The 16,945-nt window shown below is 36.8% G+C and overlaps 3 protein-coding genes and 1 long non-coding RNA gene across 6 annotated transcripts; all 4 read right to left on the bottom strand.

Moving 5' to 3' along the window:
- Nucleotides 1–230: 230 nt before the first annotated feature.
- Nucleotides 231–3,112, bottom strand: LOC137713720 (B3 domain-containing protein At5g42700). 2 transcript variants are annotated; one of them, XM_068453065.2, is made up of 6 exons: nt 2,882–3,112; nt 2,647–2,745; nt 2,306–2,509; nt 1,677–1,883; nt 1,495–1,551; nt 231–434 (listed from the first exon to the last, which is right to left on the bottom strand). In XM_068453065.2, exons 1-5 carry the CDS (start codon nt 3,023–3,025, stop codon nt 1,495–1,497), a joined length of 711 nt encoding a protein of 236 aa, XP_068309166.1. In that variant the 5' UTR covers nt 3,026–3,112; the 3' UTR covers nt 231–434. The 2 variants fall into 2 exon arrangements, with proteins under 2 accessions (XP_068309166.1, XP_088542084.1); XM_088685958.1 differs by lacking the exon at nt 231–434 and adding an exon at nt 791–1,201.
- A 419-nt stretch (nt 3,113–3,531) lies between these two features.
- On the bottom strand, nt 3,532–6,231 carry LOC137713729 (B3 domain-containing protein At3g19184). 2 transcript variants are annotated; one of them, XM_088685957.1, is made up of 6 exons: nt 6,031–6,231; nt 5,843–5,941; nt 5,542–5,742; nt 4,797–5,003; nt 4,439–4,527; nt 3,532–3,756 (listed from the first exon to the last, which is right to left on the bottom strand). In XM_088685957.1, the coding sequence occupies exons 1-5, from the start codon at nt 6,166–6,168 to the stop codon at nt 4,495–4,497; spliced, it is 678 nt and encodes a 225-aa protein (XP_088542083.1). In that variant the 5' UTR covers nt 6,169–6,231; the 3' UTR covers nt 3,532–3,756; nt 4,439–4,494. The 2 variants fall into 2 exon arrangements, with proteins under 2 accessions (XP_088542083.1, XP_068309176.1); XM_068453075.2 differs by having other exon boundaries at nt 5,542–5,745; nt 6,031–6,229.
- Nucleotides 6,232–7,107: 876 nt separating this feature from the next.
- Nucleotides 7,108–10,615, bottom strand: LOC137738316 (uncharacterized). The gene is made up of 7 exons (XM_068477956.2): nt 10,010–10,615; nt 9,429–9,486; nt 9,226–9,306; nt 9,055–9,090; nt 8,537–8,776; nt 8,310–8,451; nt 7,108–7,859 (listed from the first exon to the last, which is right to left on the bottom strand). Exons 1-7 carry the CDS (start codon nt 10,189–10,191, stop codon nt 7,348–7,350), a joined length of 1,251 nt encoding a protein of 416 aa, XP_068334057.1. The 5' UTR covers nt 10,192–10,615; the 3' UTR covers nt 7,108–7,347.
- A 1,738-nt stretch (nt 10,616–12,353) lies between these two features.
- Nucleotides 12,354–16,271, bottom strand: LOC137728655 (uncharacterized). Its single transcript, XR_011067931.2, has 5 exons — nt 16,000–16,271; nt 13,384–14,147; nt 13,172–13,270; nt 13,006–13,085; nt 12,354–12,904 (listed from the first exon to the last, which is right to left on the bottom strand). It is a non-coding gene; the product is annotated as an uncharacterized LOC137728655 (long non-coding RNA).
- Nucleotides 16,272–16,945: the final 674 nt, after the last annotated feature.

Below are 16,945 nucleotides of genomic sequence, written 5' to 3'. Positions count from 1 at the left end.
GACGTGCGAAAATCCTTCTACTTTAAAGTTCTCTAAAGTAATTGATTGCCATTTGCCATGGAAAAGTTTTATTGGGGTTGTGGTGTGATTGGCAATGAAGTCAACAGCTTCAATTGATTGCCAATTGCCATGGAAAAGTTTTCATAGGCTCTGAACCCCCACGTGCCCATAACATGCAATATAGCTGTCTTTCTTTATCAAGTGTGTATATATATGGAGAAAGAAGGGAATTACAGATAAGAAAATGATCCTGTCCATTCATATTTGGGTCATCATGATCATGGGGTTCATATATATCTCTCGATGAACAGCAGATATGATTGACTCATCTGCAGAAACTACGACTCTCTCTGCTACACAAAAAGCAACAAACGGAGCTCATTGCAAATTTTACATATAAAACTCTCCACATTCCAATCCCCTAACTCTTTTACCTGCAAAAAGTAAAAGGATAGAGTGAGAAAGTGAAAAGCAAAGAGAATTTGTTTTGTAACTAATTGTATATTCGTTTTTGTTTAATTAATAGGATTAGAAATCGCGAGTATAAATAGAGAATCTATCTTGGAATCGGTTGTATATCTATTTTTACCAATCTCTCATTACTAAATAAGAGAGATAAAAAATACATATATACAACCAAAGATAATTACAAATCTCTCGAATATAAGAGGATTAAGATGAGTAAAATCTCTACAAGGAAAGCCATTGGAAGACAAAAATAGGATACATATATGGATGTTTGAAAGAGAAAAGTTAAACCATAATAAATTGAATAACTTGCATATATTCGTTTTGCAACTGATTGTATATTCGTTTTTGTTTAACTAATAGGATTAGAAATCGTGAGTACAAATAGAGAATCTATCTTGTAACCGGTTGTATATCTATTTTTACCAATCTCTCATTACTAAATAAGAGAGATAAACAATACATATATACAACCAAAGATAGTTACAAATTTCTCGAAAATAAGAGGATTAAGATGAGTAAAATCTCTACAAGGAAAGCCATCGGAAGACAAAAATAGGATACATGTATGAATGTTTGAAAGGGACAATTTAAACCATAATAAATTGAATAACTTGCGTGAAGGTCACATGGTTTCTATATAAACACCGACAGTTGCATCACATTTGTGGTCCTTTCGCATATGCAACTTGTTTCATTTATATGTACTAACTGCCCCCTCCATCTGGTGTTCCTATAAAGACATCACAAATGAACTAAGGAATACGTAGATTTTATAACACGTGTATCTATTTGTTAAATTAATATTCTTACACCATATCAGTTCACGTTATTCAAATTAACGATTTTACTGACCAACTTGACAAAAGGAATAGAGTCACACATTTCCAAGTATACATCATGTATACCATTAGCGGATGAAATATCAACTATATTGTCTAATCATGCTATAACTCGTAGATTGGTATATTATAACACGTGAATAAGTAAATTCGACGGCAACAAGAATGATCAGAATTAAATTACCTAAGTTGATACTTCTGAGCTTGCCTGTCCGGGTCTTTCCACCCGTATAATGTACACCTGAGAAGATTATACAAGTGCATTAGACATTAAACAAAACTGGTCTGGAAACAAAGAAGATTACTTGACTTATCGGAAGTTCAAGTGCAAAATACGGAAGGTTTTTATGCAGCTTTGTCAATTACCTTGAACGTCGTAGGCCGGATCAATTGAAAAACCAATGCATCACCATCCACCAGATCATGAGCAACTGCAAATCCTTTCCATCCGCCGCTGAGTCCTGTTTTTCGGGCCAAGTATATGGTCGGGTACTCGTCGCCATCTTCATCGATCAGTGTCATAACTTCATCACCCTTTGGGAGGTGGTTCTTGCAGAAGCTGACATGAAGACCCTGTTGCCAATTACACAAGATACGATTGCATACACAATATGAAGCAGCACTTCGGACATATACTGAGCAAATACAACTTTCTTCATCGACAGCACATTGCTACATTGTCCAGCGACTGCTCCAATATTTAAGATTTCGGAGAGGGATATACGTTTCACTACGGTTCACACCAACTTAATCACATGCACAGTGCAACGGGTGTGGGGTTTTATACAAAAAAAACTCGGTGCGACTGGTAGTGAAACCATTCATTCTATGTAGTATTTTACTTTGTCGGGTTTTCGATATGAGACTTTACATTCTTCTAACATATAAAACACAAATAAACTGAAAATGTTGTTCAAAACAGTTGGTTTCTTTCTTAACAAACAATTCCATACCAGACAAACGGCATACAGTGAAAGGATGAGACTAATGTTTACCAGCCAGAATCCACCGGTGACATGTGATTGGAGCATTGTTTTCACAAGTGTCGGGTGATCGGATCCCAAACTGGCCTCTAATTCGTCGGCTTTCACCATCGCGGCGGCTCTGGCTTCATCGGAAGCATACACCCGGTTCGCCACATCCCTATGCCGATTAGTAGCGTAGCTCCTTCTCGGAATCATTACTCGCTCCGCCACAACCTGTCACAAACCATGACATAAAAAATTGAAACTTTACATACAATGCCAGAGGCCCAGAAGAACCCTACTCAAAAATACACATTCAAAAGCCAAAGACTGAAGCTTTGAGCAAGTAGAGGGAAAATTTAATGACCCACTTCTTTGTAATCGGGTGCAGGTCGATTTGCAACCCGGGTGGACCTCCTCACCTCCACCATCTGCACCTCATACGTGCGAGGCTTCCCAGCGCGCTTCATCTGAAAATACAGGAAGAATAGGCAGAATGTGAAGTGTGTTTACAGAGAAATATATATATATATATGTGTGTGTGTGTGTGTGTGTGTGTGTGTAGAGAGAGAGAGAGAGAGAGAGAGAGAGAGTTGTAGGGATTACAGGGGAGGGTTTGGGAGAATTTGGGGTTTTGTTAAGAGCTTGAGCAAGCATAGGCAGATTGAGAGCTTCCATTCTCTTTTTGTTTTCCACCAATCGCTGCTGGCGAGACTCCTCGTACGACAATTTAGACTTTGCCATCACCATTTTCCGAGAACCAAACAGAAAATTTTCTCGGACTTTCTCTGTCTCTCTCTGGTTTTTTTGGTTTTTGGGTGGAAGGATGAAGCGAAATGGTGGCAACAGTGTGAATATTTAAAAGAGTCGTTGCTAGTCGACCGTTGGGTTCCCACTGCCTTGAGAAATGGTCTGCACCCAGCAGTAAATATTTATTCTTTTTTTTTTTTTTTTTCGAGTTCGTAAATATTTTGTTTTTACCTCCATTAAAATTAATATTAAAGTGGTGAATTCAAACTTTCAAATTTACCATCGGTCTAGTGACTGTAAATCTGGTGAAATGCAGCAGCATTTTTGTCACATGTTGGGTCACATACGATTAGATTGATATACTAACACAAGGATATTTAAATCTAACTAAGTTTATCTCGATGCAACAATCAAACAACTGGAGGTTTTAGTTTAGTCATCGCTTGTCGCGTGTCCATGTTAAAGAAAATCTTGAGTGAAATATAGAAGCAGAGAAACGTGAAAGATAAGAGTAACTCGGATGTTCATTCATATTTGTTCGTTTCATGGGTTCTTCATACAAGTCTTAAAGGGACACCGGAGAACATTCAAAAATATGATTGCAGACGATTGCTTCATCGCTAACCCTACAAGGCTCCCTTGGTGGTTTCTATTACACACAAAAAAACATGTAATTTTCTCGAAACAAATAAAGCTCGTCGCTGAACAGAGTCTGTCAAAATCCTTTTTACCTGCAATAGTAAGTAAAAGAGCTGCGTGAGGGAGAAGACAGGAGAATTAAGACGAACAAAATCGCTTGAACGCTAATGAGGTAAAAACTGCCAACAACATTATTCAGAAAGCAACCTAGTCCAAGAGGCAAACAAGGAAGAACGCCATTCGTTCAGTTACGGGAAAACTGAAGGCAACTTCGGGTACATGCATCGTAGTATGCCATTCAAGCAACTTGGGGCATTAGAATTTAGAAGATACATCGTTTCTACGTATAACACAGACAGATGCATCATGCAAGCTTATGTAACTTCAATGATGTGATAAATTTTTCGAGTCTTGAACTTTCGAGAAGTCTTTATTCTAACTAAATAAATGCAAACAACTGCCTTGCGTAGTGTTTGCATATGAAGAATCAACTCTGAAACTAGCTTAAAGTTCATTAAATCACAGCTTTGTAGGTTTTCTCGCAGCAGAACAAACATTGGGCTTGATATGTTGAAGAACTTGGGAAACCATAAGCAAATGAGTAAATGTATGACTTGGTCAAGAGGCTACATATGAAATGTGCATTTACAAATCGTAGAAAACATCACTAGCAGTCTTAGATGACGAGGAAGCGGTAGAAATCAGATGACATATTGTTCAACCATTTGTCAATGCATAGCTGAAAGGGCAAGAGAAAAATACTTAAAACTTTACCTCAGCAACAATGACCACAAAAAACCCAACATTGACATTAGTTAAAGCTTGTAGCCCTATTCAGCTCTTTCCACCCTTATAATGTACACCTGAAATGACAATGCGAGTACATGAAACAAAAAACGCACACTGAAACCAGGATGATAGGGTGGTCTCATACAGCAAATGGACATATGTAGAGAACTTATCTAGTTTAATTAATTGGTATCTATTAAAGGTAATATACTTATTCTGGAGCTTAACAAAGAATCAGCCTCATTTAACCAAACCAAGTGTAAAATACTAAAACTTTTATGCAGCTTGTGAACTAAACTGTTGTAATTTCAGTTCAACTTTGTCAAGAAACCTGTAACCAAACCTTGAGTGTTTTAGGCCGAATTCGTTGAAAGACCAATGCATCCCCATCCACCAAACCATGATCAATTGCGAACCCTCTCCATCCACCACTGAGTCCTCTTTTCTCAGCCAAGTATATAACCTCGCACTCATCCTCATCCTCATCTATCAAAGTCACAATATCATCACGTTTCGGGAGGTTCTTGCTGCAGAAATATTTTGGAAGACCCTGTTGCAGTTTGCAGACATTAAACAGAATGAGTGCAAGTACGCCTATACTTACACATTATGAAGTAGGATACTGAAGATAATTGATAACACACGTAGGCCTCGTTTAGCGTCTAGGATTAGACTGAAATGGATAACCCACTATATTCAAGGTATACTGAAAGAAGGAATGCAAAAATTGTGTCCAACTTGCAGGTGGAAGATAGATTACTCATTAAGGAAACTTATCCGCGGATACCCTAAAATGGTAGGATTAGAAGGGATAAGTTCTTTTCATGTCTAATTCCCTCAAAATAAAAAATCGATTGCCTTGCCTTCAATATACCTTGAATATAGTGGGTTAGCCATTTCAATCCAATCCTAGAGCCAAATTTCACATCAAACAGAACGTCAATCGAACAATGTCTCAGTTCTTGAATCAGTTGAGATAATGTACAAAGTTCGCAAGCTTTTTAACAACCAACCAACAGTATATAGAATACAGAAGAAACATACAATGAAAATGTGAAATATATATCATATGAAGCAGACTAATTTACCAGCCAGAATCCACCGGTGACATGGGATTGCAGCATCGGTTTCACCATGGTCGGGTAACTGGATCCCAAACCGGACTCTAATGCCTCAGCTCTCGCAGTGGCGTCATCTCTGGCCTCATCCGAAGCATAAACCCGGTTCGACAAATCCCTATGTCTATTAGTAGAATACCTTCTGGGCCTCATCTCCCGATCCACCACAACCTTCTACAAACCATAAAATCATTAAAGATTTCAACTTTCCAATTCGAAAACAAAAAGAAAGAAGCATATGATCAATCAGAGGAAAAATCAAAATACCCACCACTTCTTTGTAGACTGGGGTCGGAAGATTTGCCACCCGGGAGGACCTCCTCACCTCCACCAACTGCTTCTCCACCGTGCGGGCCTTCGCGCGCTTCATCTGCGAATAAAAGAGAAATTAAGAATGAGAGCTTTTTTTTCTTTTTTTTTTGTGTGAGAGAAGGAGGGGTCGAGGGTTTTAGGGATTACAGGGGAGGGTTTTGGAGAATTTGAGTTTTTTTTAAGAGATTGAGCAAGCATAGGCAGATTCAGAGCTTCCATTCTCTTCTTGTTTTCCTCCATTCGCTGCCGGCGAGACTCCTCGTACGATAACTTAGGCGCCACCATTTTTTTTCCCGAGAAACAAACAGAAAATTTTCTTGGGCTCTCTCCCTCGTGGGAAATTGTAAATTTGAAAACCCAGTGGTAGTCGACTGCTAAGTTCCCCACTGCGTTGAGTAATTGATGCGTCACAGGTAAAGCTGATTGGTCAGCACTCAACTTTGAATTTAAGCTGAATAGTCTATTCCTTTCTCAACCAATTAGCGTCAAATCGATCCAACGGTTGAGATTCGAATTTTCAAAATTTACCACTTGCAATCCTAGTTACCCAATGGTTCTTAAGGGCGTGTTTACTTGAGATAAACGGAATAAGGGTAATGCTAATAAAGACCAAGTGCGTAAATTAAATTTTGTATATTAAATAACATGAAAGTTTGTAATTGGATTATGATTTAAGTATTGATAGACATGCTCATATGTATTTGTGACATATCATTTAGTTTGTAAATTTTGTCTACAAATTTAGTCTTCCTAACATTATTATTGGATTATTAATTTAATGTTGATTACCGTACTTATTTTTTGTTAATGCCACATCATTTAATTATAAATTCAATCTACCTAACATTAGAAATGAAAAAAAATTAAATTTATCATTTGATTAATGTTTATCAAGATTTCATTGTTTAAACTCTAAATGAGATACATGATTGTATATTCATTACTATTTTGAAAATATTAAATATTTTTAGTGTTATTTTGTACACATGAATGATTTGATTGATTTTTCATAAAAAGAAACAAAGTAAGACGAAATTGAGTTTCAAGTTCAAAATGACATAAGTTGACTTTCGTTGGACAAAGTATGACCAAACTCATATTTTCTTAAGATTTATTTTGGTATAAGAAACTTTAAGACTAACCTATCGTGAGACTTTACCTATATATAGATAATATCGTTTGTTAAATAAATAAATAAATAAAATAAAATAAAAAACATTAATATTTTGCCAAACTCATACGATTCATTTCTTTTCTACATTTACAGCTTCCTCTAATATTCATTACAACGATTCTCATCACCCACCTAAAGTTTCTTCAGTGCCAGTACATGTTTTATGCCGGAGAATGAGATCATCGTCGGCTTACCGCCTCCGAATGTACCTTATCCTCCTTATTCCAGAAACAAAGCAAGAAATGAAAAAGTAAAGATAACAAACTTCATCTCTCTTGTCTTGTGCCAAATTATAATCTTGAGCGACGTATGCACTTGATTGGATTAAAGGGGGCATGTCGTCTTCTTGAAGCGATTGAGCTGCCTTTCCCGTTCAAAGAACCTGATGACGACTTTATATCCCAATCCTCAACAGTCTTTGGAACACAGACGTCGAAAAGGATCTGACCAAGAACCCCGTGGGCATTCATGCTTGGAGTTGGCGGGTTAGGCAGGTGAATTATCCCTTCCTTGCGCTCGTCTTGCATGGACCCAACATCTCTACCTCCCTCGTACTCCATTGAGCCGGGCGTGAAGAAGTGATCACTTGAGGCCAGAGTGACTCCTCGAAACCCATTTGAGCCTCCTGCAGCTTTTCTAAGGCTATTCATTGGTTCATTGTCAACGATCTCATCTTGTGTTGCCTGCATGCCAATTGTTTCCCCTTCCAGCCGTCTAATTCTTAGGGAATAAACTCTGGTTGCTTTACCAAGGAGTTCGGTTATGGCAGCCTTGTAGTCAACTGGATAATGCTTGTAATGACCTGTGAGTGAAACAATGAATCAAGTTGTAGGATTTTAGTATATTCACATATGCTATCGATAAGAGAGAAGAAAGTAAATAAATAAGAATTTGGAAAGAAAGGAAATAAATAAGAACTGGCTGACGTGGAGCACATGTGGTCATTGGACTTCACATGCAGGCTAACCTGCTCTTATACCATGAAGAAAGTTGAGGTTCTACTGTAAAATCAATGGCAATATGGTGAAACCCCAACTTCTTCCTATTATTAGAGCAGTTGTCCCAGATATGATGCCCAACAGCCACACATGCTCCACCATCACACGTGAGGGGGAATAAATCTCATATTGATGGGAGGAGGAACCTTGCATCGGCTTATAAGTTGGGCTACTCCCCATATTACCAATAAGTTTTATGGGAGAACCTCAACTTTCTCAATAAATAGCCTTTGAGTTTAAGTTTAGAAGCATACCTACGTGAGGAGAGCCATTCCATTTTACTAGTTTAACATCAGCCCCAAGTTCTCGTAAGCGTTGCGAAAAATTATAGATAACTTGATAGGGGGCAAGATCGTCATTCTCCGAGCATAAGATGAGATACGGCGCCTGCATGCCCTGCATAAGAATCATAAAGAATAAATGAAGAGAACAAAATGACATTTTAGATAGAGGACAGCCTGGAGTATACTTAGTTACTCACAATTGTGGAGTAGAGAGTCTGCCAATACTCAGCACGTTGTGACTCAAACCTGTTAAGAAAGAGCGCATCGAGCCCAGATGCAATGCTCTGCGCCATCCAGGATGCAAATCTTGGTGGCTTAGATATTTTCAGGACACTTGGGTGAAGAACGAATTTAGCACCCAGATCACTAGTAAAGTCCACTGGACAGGAATCAAAGATGTGGCCAGAAATACAGTCTTTAACCAGTCGGCAATCATCCTTCACGGTCAAAAAGATGAAGATTAATAAGATTACGGATAATAGAACTCTCAAAACTGTAAGAATCAGTCCAAATGGAACGTTCCACCCCATATTGCCCCTAACATAAAAAATACCAATGATCACCTAAAATATTTCAGTGATAAATGAGATTGGCAGTCGTTTTCTTCATTGGTCCCCTTATGTGACGCCTCAACGTCTTTTAAATACAAAAATTACATTATTTTTTATAAGTCAAGTCAGTCACTAATGAAATTCAAAGGAATAAAAGAGTATACCAGACTCAGTTTTTCTTCACAAGTTCCCTCAATTATCTGCACAAAATGAAAGATGCAGTCAATACTTATCCTCAATCAATTGGATGCTTGCTACTTTACATGACCAGTGAAATCCTTTTGACATTGAAAGTACGAAAAAATATGGAGCATTCAGAACTGAAAGGAGTTTACCTGAAGAACTTTGAGCATACAGGCTTTTGGACCACCAGAAAAAGAAGCGAAGACCACTGGGCAAGGCTTAATCTTCAACTCCTGTATTTCATATAAAAAGGAAAGCGGTAATTGGTCAACTTTACTCAGGAAAATCAATTAAACAGGTTCTTTAGTATCTCTGAACCTATTAATATATAACTGTGGTATAAGTTACAACTGACCTCAACAAGTTCATTTAGAATATCCGTTGCTATAGTTGTAGCCTTCTCAGGGAAGAACCTGCAGAAATCATGCATATCAAACGTTAGTCCAAAATCAAAATGATGCGTGCAAACCGCCCCATGTCATTCTACAAGTAGCAATTATACATAAATGATTGATTGCAGCCACAAAAACAGACAGATCCAAACATAATAGCTCAAGTTCTGCAAGTTCTGCAAGTTATTTTGAGCTTTGAAACATTTAAAGATTGAATTTTAAGGCGAATTATATCATCACTGGGAGGAAGAATATAAACAACGATGTACTTAGTAATCTTCTTGAAACATTCATGTACAAAAGAATAATTCCGTCAATTAAAGGCAGTCCTTCCTTTCTCTGTAACATGCCTGCTGCCAGGAATGTTTCCCTAAACGCCGCCAACTAGTATAAATAAGTTGCAAGCCATCGAAATAATATTTCTCCTCCACAAATTTACGTATTCATCAAAACAAGTCAAACCCGATTGGGAACGAAAGTAAAAGCAGAAACTTGATAGGAAAAACATCACCAATTCAGCGAAAATATCCGAACAACAACTTACATATTGAGAAATTGAGAGTGGCAGACCAAAGAGTTCCAACCCAAAGACGAGTAGAGCTCCACGAAGCTCTTCAGCTGCCTCTCCTGGCTCGACATCCACGCAAACAACACCACTATCCCTTCAACCCCATCGCTCCGCCGCTGCTTCCTTCCCCAATAACACCGACCCCCGAACCCCCACATCTCCTCCGCCGCTCCCAGCAACCCAACTCTTTCTTTCTGCAGAATTCTCAGAACTCGAGCTGAAAAACGCTGACTTTTCGAATTGGGTTTCTCTAGGAACTGCAGATAATTATTGGGTTGGAGTTCAATTCGATCAAACGGATGAAGAGATGGAGGGTGTGATTATCTGGTTTCCATCCCAAGTAAAAAGCTTGCATCTTTCGGGCAGGGGAATGGGCGTTTTTCCAGCTTTGGACTTTTTGGACTTTCTGCTGATTTTGAGAGAGCGAGAGAGAGAGAGAGAGAGAGAGAGAGAGAGAGAGGAGAGGGTGGGAGGGAGGGGAGGTCGGACAGATAACTTTGCTCTGATTTGTCCAAACTGTCATATTTTTGGGTGCACTGAATATATATATGTGTGTGTACATATATATATATATATATATATGGGATAGAATCAAGTAACAAATATTTTTATAAATACTTTTACATTTTTTTCAAGCCTTTTGATTATATGATATCCAATGGTTCTTATTTATTCATTAAATGACATAGATGCTTATATTGATTTTAACTAGTATTAAACATAAAATAAAACTGAAAAAAACATAAAATCTGAAAAATAAAAAATATAATTAAAAAAGGAAGGTAATTTAACTGAAATTGGTTCTCTCGTTTCTATTTCAATCAAAACTTGGATTCAGACTTCGAATCTAATAAAAAAAGAGAATTGCTATTAGCACTTCAAAAATGTTATTCTACACTCCAAACTTTCTATATTTGGTAAGAAAAATACACTTATAAAGAGTATAGAATGAGATTTTTGAAGTACCAACAACACTTTTCAAAAAAAATCATGAAACTTTACTGAAAACAGCTTCGAGGGGTCGCCCCATTTCTTCTTGTGTTATCTCGAAGGCAGCCTGAATCAATGCATGCCATATGCTATAATAAATTAAGCAAACCCCACAAAGTAGAAGTGTCTCATCACAAATGCAAGCAACTGGAACCAATAACTTTTTGGTAAATTGAGATTCTACCTTATTGGGGAAGGGAGGAACGTCATCTTGAAGAATGCACAGTTCGTTCATATAATCTTCTCTGATAATATCAGGTCTGTTTGCGAGAACCTTTCAATACATGGGTGAAATCAGGCATGTGTTTGATTGCACAAGCATATGAATTTAAAGAAGAAGTTTCATGATATTTTTATTAGGGTTCAAAGTCTGAATCCAAGTCTTGATCGAAATAGGAATTAGAGAACCAATTTCACTTAAATTATCTTTCTTTTTTAATTATATTTTTTATTTTCCAGATTTTATGTTTTTTTTTATCTTTAATAGTAATTAAAATTCACATAAGCATCCATGTCATTTAATAAATAAATAAGAACTCTTAGATGTCATGTAATCAAAAGGCTTAAAAAGAGTGTAAAAGCATTTGTAAAAATTTTTGTTTCTGAATCTTATCCCTATATAGATATATAAAGGGTCAAAATATAATTGATTAATTTTTTTTAAGTTTTTAATTAATTGTATTATTATATTTGATGTACTTGTTGTGTGAGCACATTGAAAAAAAAATTCTTTTTTATGCTCGACATATTAGGACATTTGGTCTGATTTGTACAAAGTTATACTTGTAATACCTGGAACACAATTGAGTACATCAAGAATCATAATATAAATAATTATATTTTCTTTTTTCAAATATTGAACCACTTCTCATAACATTTATTATATTAAACCGTGCCGTAGCACACTAAAAATTCTTTCCACACTTCGCCACCAAACGCGTGCCAGATTCTGTAAGTTTAAGCCTTAATCCACTAGTAGAAAAATCACTTTGAGCGACGTAGGTACCTTCGTCGTGCAAAGTCAAAAATCGTTGCCTGAAAAATAGCACAACAAAACCTTCATCGTGCAAAGGCAGTGACAATAGGATTTGCGCAACGAAGAGGAAACACACGTCGCTTAATGACAATTTGTGCGACGCAGGGAGTCCGTCGCGCAAAGTGATTTAGGTGGCTTTGCGCGACATAGGACATGTGTTGCGCCAAGTGGCTTAGTGGCTTTGAGCGACGTAGGCATGCATCATGCAAACCCTTTTTTTTTTTTGTTTATGTCAAAAAAAAAAATTTAATTTTTTTTAATAAATATTGTAATTAAATTCTAAACAATAATTAATTAACCAAGCAAAAGTATTTAGTTATAAAATATATGAAATTGTACATACAAGATGTCCGAACAAAAAAAAAAACTACAATTAGTCTTCTAGGTTTGATACATCAAGCTACTGGGTATCAGCAGGGCGAGGTAGCTCTGAGGTCAAAGGTAGAGTAAGATCAAGTGCTGGTAGCGAGATTTGGAGGTCGGACATCTATATGGCTCGTACAAGGTCTCTCACCGTCCAGGCATAGGTCCTCATCTCCTCGCTGGGCCTTTATCTCCTCACCCTGGACCGCAAGCTAACCTTTTAGGGTTGTCACTTCCTCCTTTAATGCATTGACCTCTGCTGTGTTAAATATGGAAGAAGAGGCACATGTCTCATGAACCCGCGCTTTACCCATACACCGAACAACCTTGTCATGATGACGACTGAAGTTTTGATCCAAGACATAAGTCAGGATCTGAAAACCTACATCCTCGAGTACCGTGACATCCTCGATCGGGGTCTCTAGGGGAAGCTGCGATGTTGCTTCTTAGAGAACAGCAGTGCTCTTTTCCACCATAACAACCTGTAATAATAAAGAAAAAACATATAATGTTTAATAACAAAATATAAATAATATTTGAACGATTCATACATATAAGAATAATAAGAATTACATATACTTACATGAAACTGATCCGTGGTCTCATCACCAGGTCGAACGTAAACCTCCTCGAACAGGTCGATCTCTAAAAACTTATAACCATCTTGAAGAAAAAAAACATTAAGAAAATTTTATTAATCAATAATAATAAATAAATTGTATAAAATTTCAAAGTTAATATACTTTTACCTGATGTCGTGCCTCAAGCCTATACGAAAAGGGTTTCGAACCGAAATGGTGGAGAAGTGTCTTTGACTCCCGAGCTTTCTTGCTAGCAATAGATTTCTTCTGTTAAACACACAATATACATGTTAGTGCAACTATTTGAAATAAAATAATAATAAAAGCTTAAAAAATAACTAAAACAATAATAAATTATTATTAAAATATTATGTACATACCACAAATTTTGGGTCTGTAAAATGTTTGCAGAGCCACTCCCAATCCTCCGGTCGGTCCTGCAACTCGATTGGAACATATAGGCGAGCAATCTCCGGATCATTCCATCGCTTAAAATACGTGTGAAAACTGTTCTTGCACTATTTGTACCAGGTTGCTAAAGACTCCTCTAAGTAGGCCATGGCCTCGGGGGATATGTCCTGAAGATCATAAATGACCTACGAATATAAAAAGGACAATTTTGTCGAATAACAACACCACATCTACTAACGACGCTGCTATGTTGCTGTGAGGTAGCCGCTTCACGATGTCGCGGGTCATACGCAATCTTGATCTTGGAGGCGGCCTGACGTACGCTATGTACCTACTTCAGCATTCAACTAGACCCCCTGATTTTTTTTTAGCTAGCCAAAAATACTTAAATGGTGAAAACCCTAAGCTTAAATTTGTACAAAAAAATCGACACAACTTCTCCTGATAGTATAGTATTTCCCAAAACCTTAAAATAGTAAAATAACAGTAATTCACAACCCGCAAAGACTCCTGCTCGCGGCGGCGCCGATGAGGCCGCCGTGCACTGAGCGGCTAAACCAACACTAATGACGTCAATGAGACGGGCACCTGAGACACCGTAGGAGTAGCCTCATTAAGGGGTGTAGGCTCCCCAATCAATGGAGCACTCACGCCTGGAGTAGTAAATGCTGATAATGCGGGAGGCGCATTGGTCACACTCCGACGATGAGTGATCAACTGCGACATCTATACACTTTTTGAACAATAAAAATATAACATTAGAAACTAATCATTTCTTGCATTTGAAATTAGAAGAAAAAAGCAAAGAAAACTGAACAAATAAACCATGTGTGAAGAAAGCAAAGAAAACTGAACAAACATTAACCGAAGATTAAAAAGTGTAATGAATCCAAGGCAGCACGATTGATTAAAAAAAGTTAAACCTAAACCAAGAGACCTATCCTAATCTATCAAACACCAACCCAACTTTCTATAATTTGATCTCCTAGGCTTAGTGTGTTTAATCACAACAATTACTAATCGAAGGTAGCACGATGGACTGTTTTTTTTTTTACTACATATAATTTGATCTCCCAAGCTTAGTGTGTTTAATCACAAAAATTACTAATCGAAACGACTAAAGAAAACAAATTACCAAATCCATAATCCTTTGCAAACAGAGCCAGTCAAAGTTAGTACCTCTACTTATCAAGAACTCAATTCTATGTACACATGAAGATCGACTTAAGACAATATCAGATCACTATCCAATGCTCAATTCACATCCAAATATCCAATTTCCTCAAACAAAAAAAATAGACAATTTAAACAAAGAAAACTAATCCTTCCTTGCGTTTGAAACTAGAAGAAAAAAGTAAAGAAAACTGAACAAATAAACCAACTTTGGAATTTTAGGAAAAACAAAAAGTACACACTGCATGCATTAACATGCAGCAGTTGACCTTTGGGGATGAAAGGAGAGCATTTTCCTTCTTGTCTATGGTGAGATTAAATTGTTAGCATCTAATCAAACTGCGGTGAAAAAATACAACAATTGTGATTGACATATAAATAGGAATGAATTTTCCCGTTTCGCATTATAATTGGAGAGTGTTAAGTAGGAAAGGTAAAACATTTCAATACAATACTTTAAAAAAAAAAAACTGACATGAGGAAATTAAAGTTACTTTTGCATATCCATGACCATTACAAAGAAATAATTGCAGCATTACGAAGTAATAGCTTTTGCTAAATTTGATCATTTACCCTTAAGGAAAAAAAGTTAAATTTGCTATTTGCAACCTAAATCCTTCATCTCACGCTCAAGGAATTAATGATGGAATAAGCTTATGCACTCCTGGAAGAGATATTGAAATGGTAGACCCCTGTGTTTTTCTTTTTCCTAACACGAATTGCCAACAGACTAACGACATAAACCATGAACAAATTATTCAACATACAACCTAATATTCGACAGCCGGCCAATCACTCTTACCATACTATCCTTCCATCTGCAAGCATTTACATTTCTAACGTATCACTTAAACTAGGTGAGATGAAAAAATGCCAAGATGGCAAAATGGGTCCGGAATTATAATCACATTAGCTAGGGTTTTGAAACGATAAAAGTGAATATATTCTTGCGCCATGAAGTAAAGACACAGGAAAACCAAATGTACAAAAACACATGTTGGACTTCATTACTCTTATCGTCCCTACCAATATCAAATCACTATCCAATGCTCAATTCACATCCAAATATTCAATTTCCTCAAACAAAAAAAATATACGATTTAAGCAAATAACCTGCAGACAAGATTCACTTTAATCAATATCCAAGTTCCTCAATCGCCTAAACCTTCCTTCCTCCCTAGTCCACCAAGAACACCTCCATGTTCATACACAAAACACATATACAGATCAACAAAATTGCAAAAACTTCAGACAATCAACTCGAATCACATCACGAAAAAAGCAATCTGACCCTAAACCAGAACCAACATCCAATTTTATCTGGAGATTTCGACAAAGTACTCAAAAATCGACATGCAATTTGAGCCTAAGCCCTAAATAACAAAAACCCATAAAAAAACAGAAACCCTTACCTTTATTTTGGGACTTGATTCGCGTGGCGGGCCGTTGTTTAGAACGAGAGGGAGAGAGACAACCGACAGAGTAGTGGTGGTGGTGGTTGGATTTGAGATTGTGAAGAGGAAAGACATGTTTGGGTTCAAGATTTGGGGTTGAAGCTTGCGAAGAAGAGGAGAGAGTGGTCTACGGGAAAGAGAGAGGGGGAGAAATGAGCGAGAGGGAAACGTGAGGTCTACGGGAAAGAAATAGTTGGGGTCCAAACTTGGAAACTTGAAAAAAAAACGCCTATTTTTCAGTATTGCACCACCAAAATTATCACAACTGGCATGACATAAGTATACAATTTGACGTCGCACAAAGTGGTTTTACGCGACGATCACATTAAGGTGTCTCGCAAGGTATTATTTAAAAAAAAAAATTATAAAAAATACTGAAAATATGACTTTCCTCCTTTCAAATTCAATTTTTTTACTTAAACCCTACAATAATATATTTTTTCTAACAAAAACCCACAATAATTTTTTTTTACATATATATCATTCAATTTCTTAAGTGTTATAAGTACAAAATAAATAAATTAAAATATACTTAGTAAATATATATACCATTGAACTTGATGGGAAACACATTGTACGAAACTAGTTTCAAAGATCCAACCGTCAAACTTGTTTGTATATGCTTCGAGATTGCATACACAAGTAATGGGACAAACCTTTTCAACGGTTATAAACGAAAAATCTCCATTTAACAATAGTTTTAACTCCGATTTTGATGATTTTTTATAGCTACACTCTTGGATCCTATATGAATACAAGAACTAATTCGATCGTCAATTTAAAATATTTACACAAGTGGATACTATAAAATCTTATGTTATACTTAATGAAAGTATAAATAAACTCCAAATGTTAATAAAGTATAAAAAAACCTTGTACGACGTATGTATAAAGATTTTGAGAG

The sequence above is a fragment of the Pyrus communis genome, chromosome 15 (genome assembly GCF_041283825.1).
Source record: "Pyrus communis isolate YQ-2024b chromosome 15, ASM4128382v1, whole genome shotgun sequence".
Lineage (NCBI taxonomy): Eukaryota > Viridiplantae > Streptophyta > Magnoliopsida > Rosales > Rosaceae > Pyrus > Pyrus communis.
This window is presented reverse-complemented; position numbering and strand designations above follow the sequence as displayed.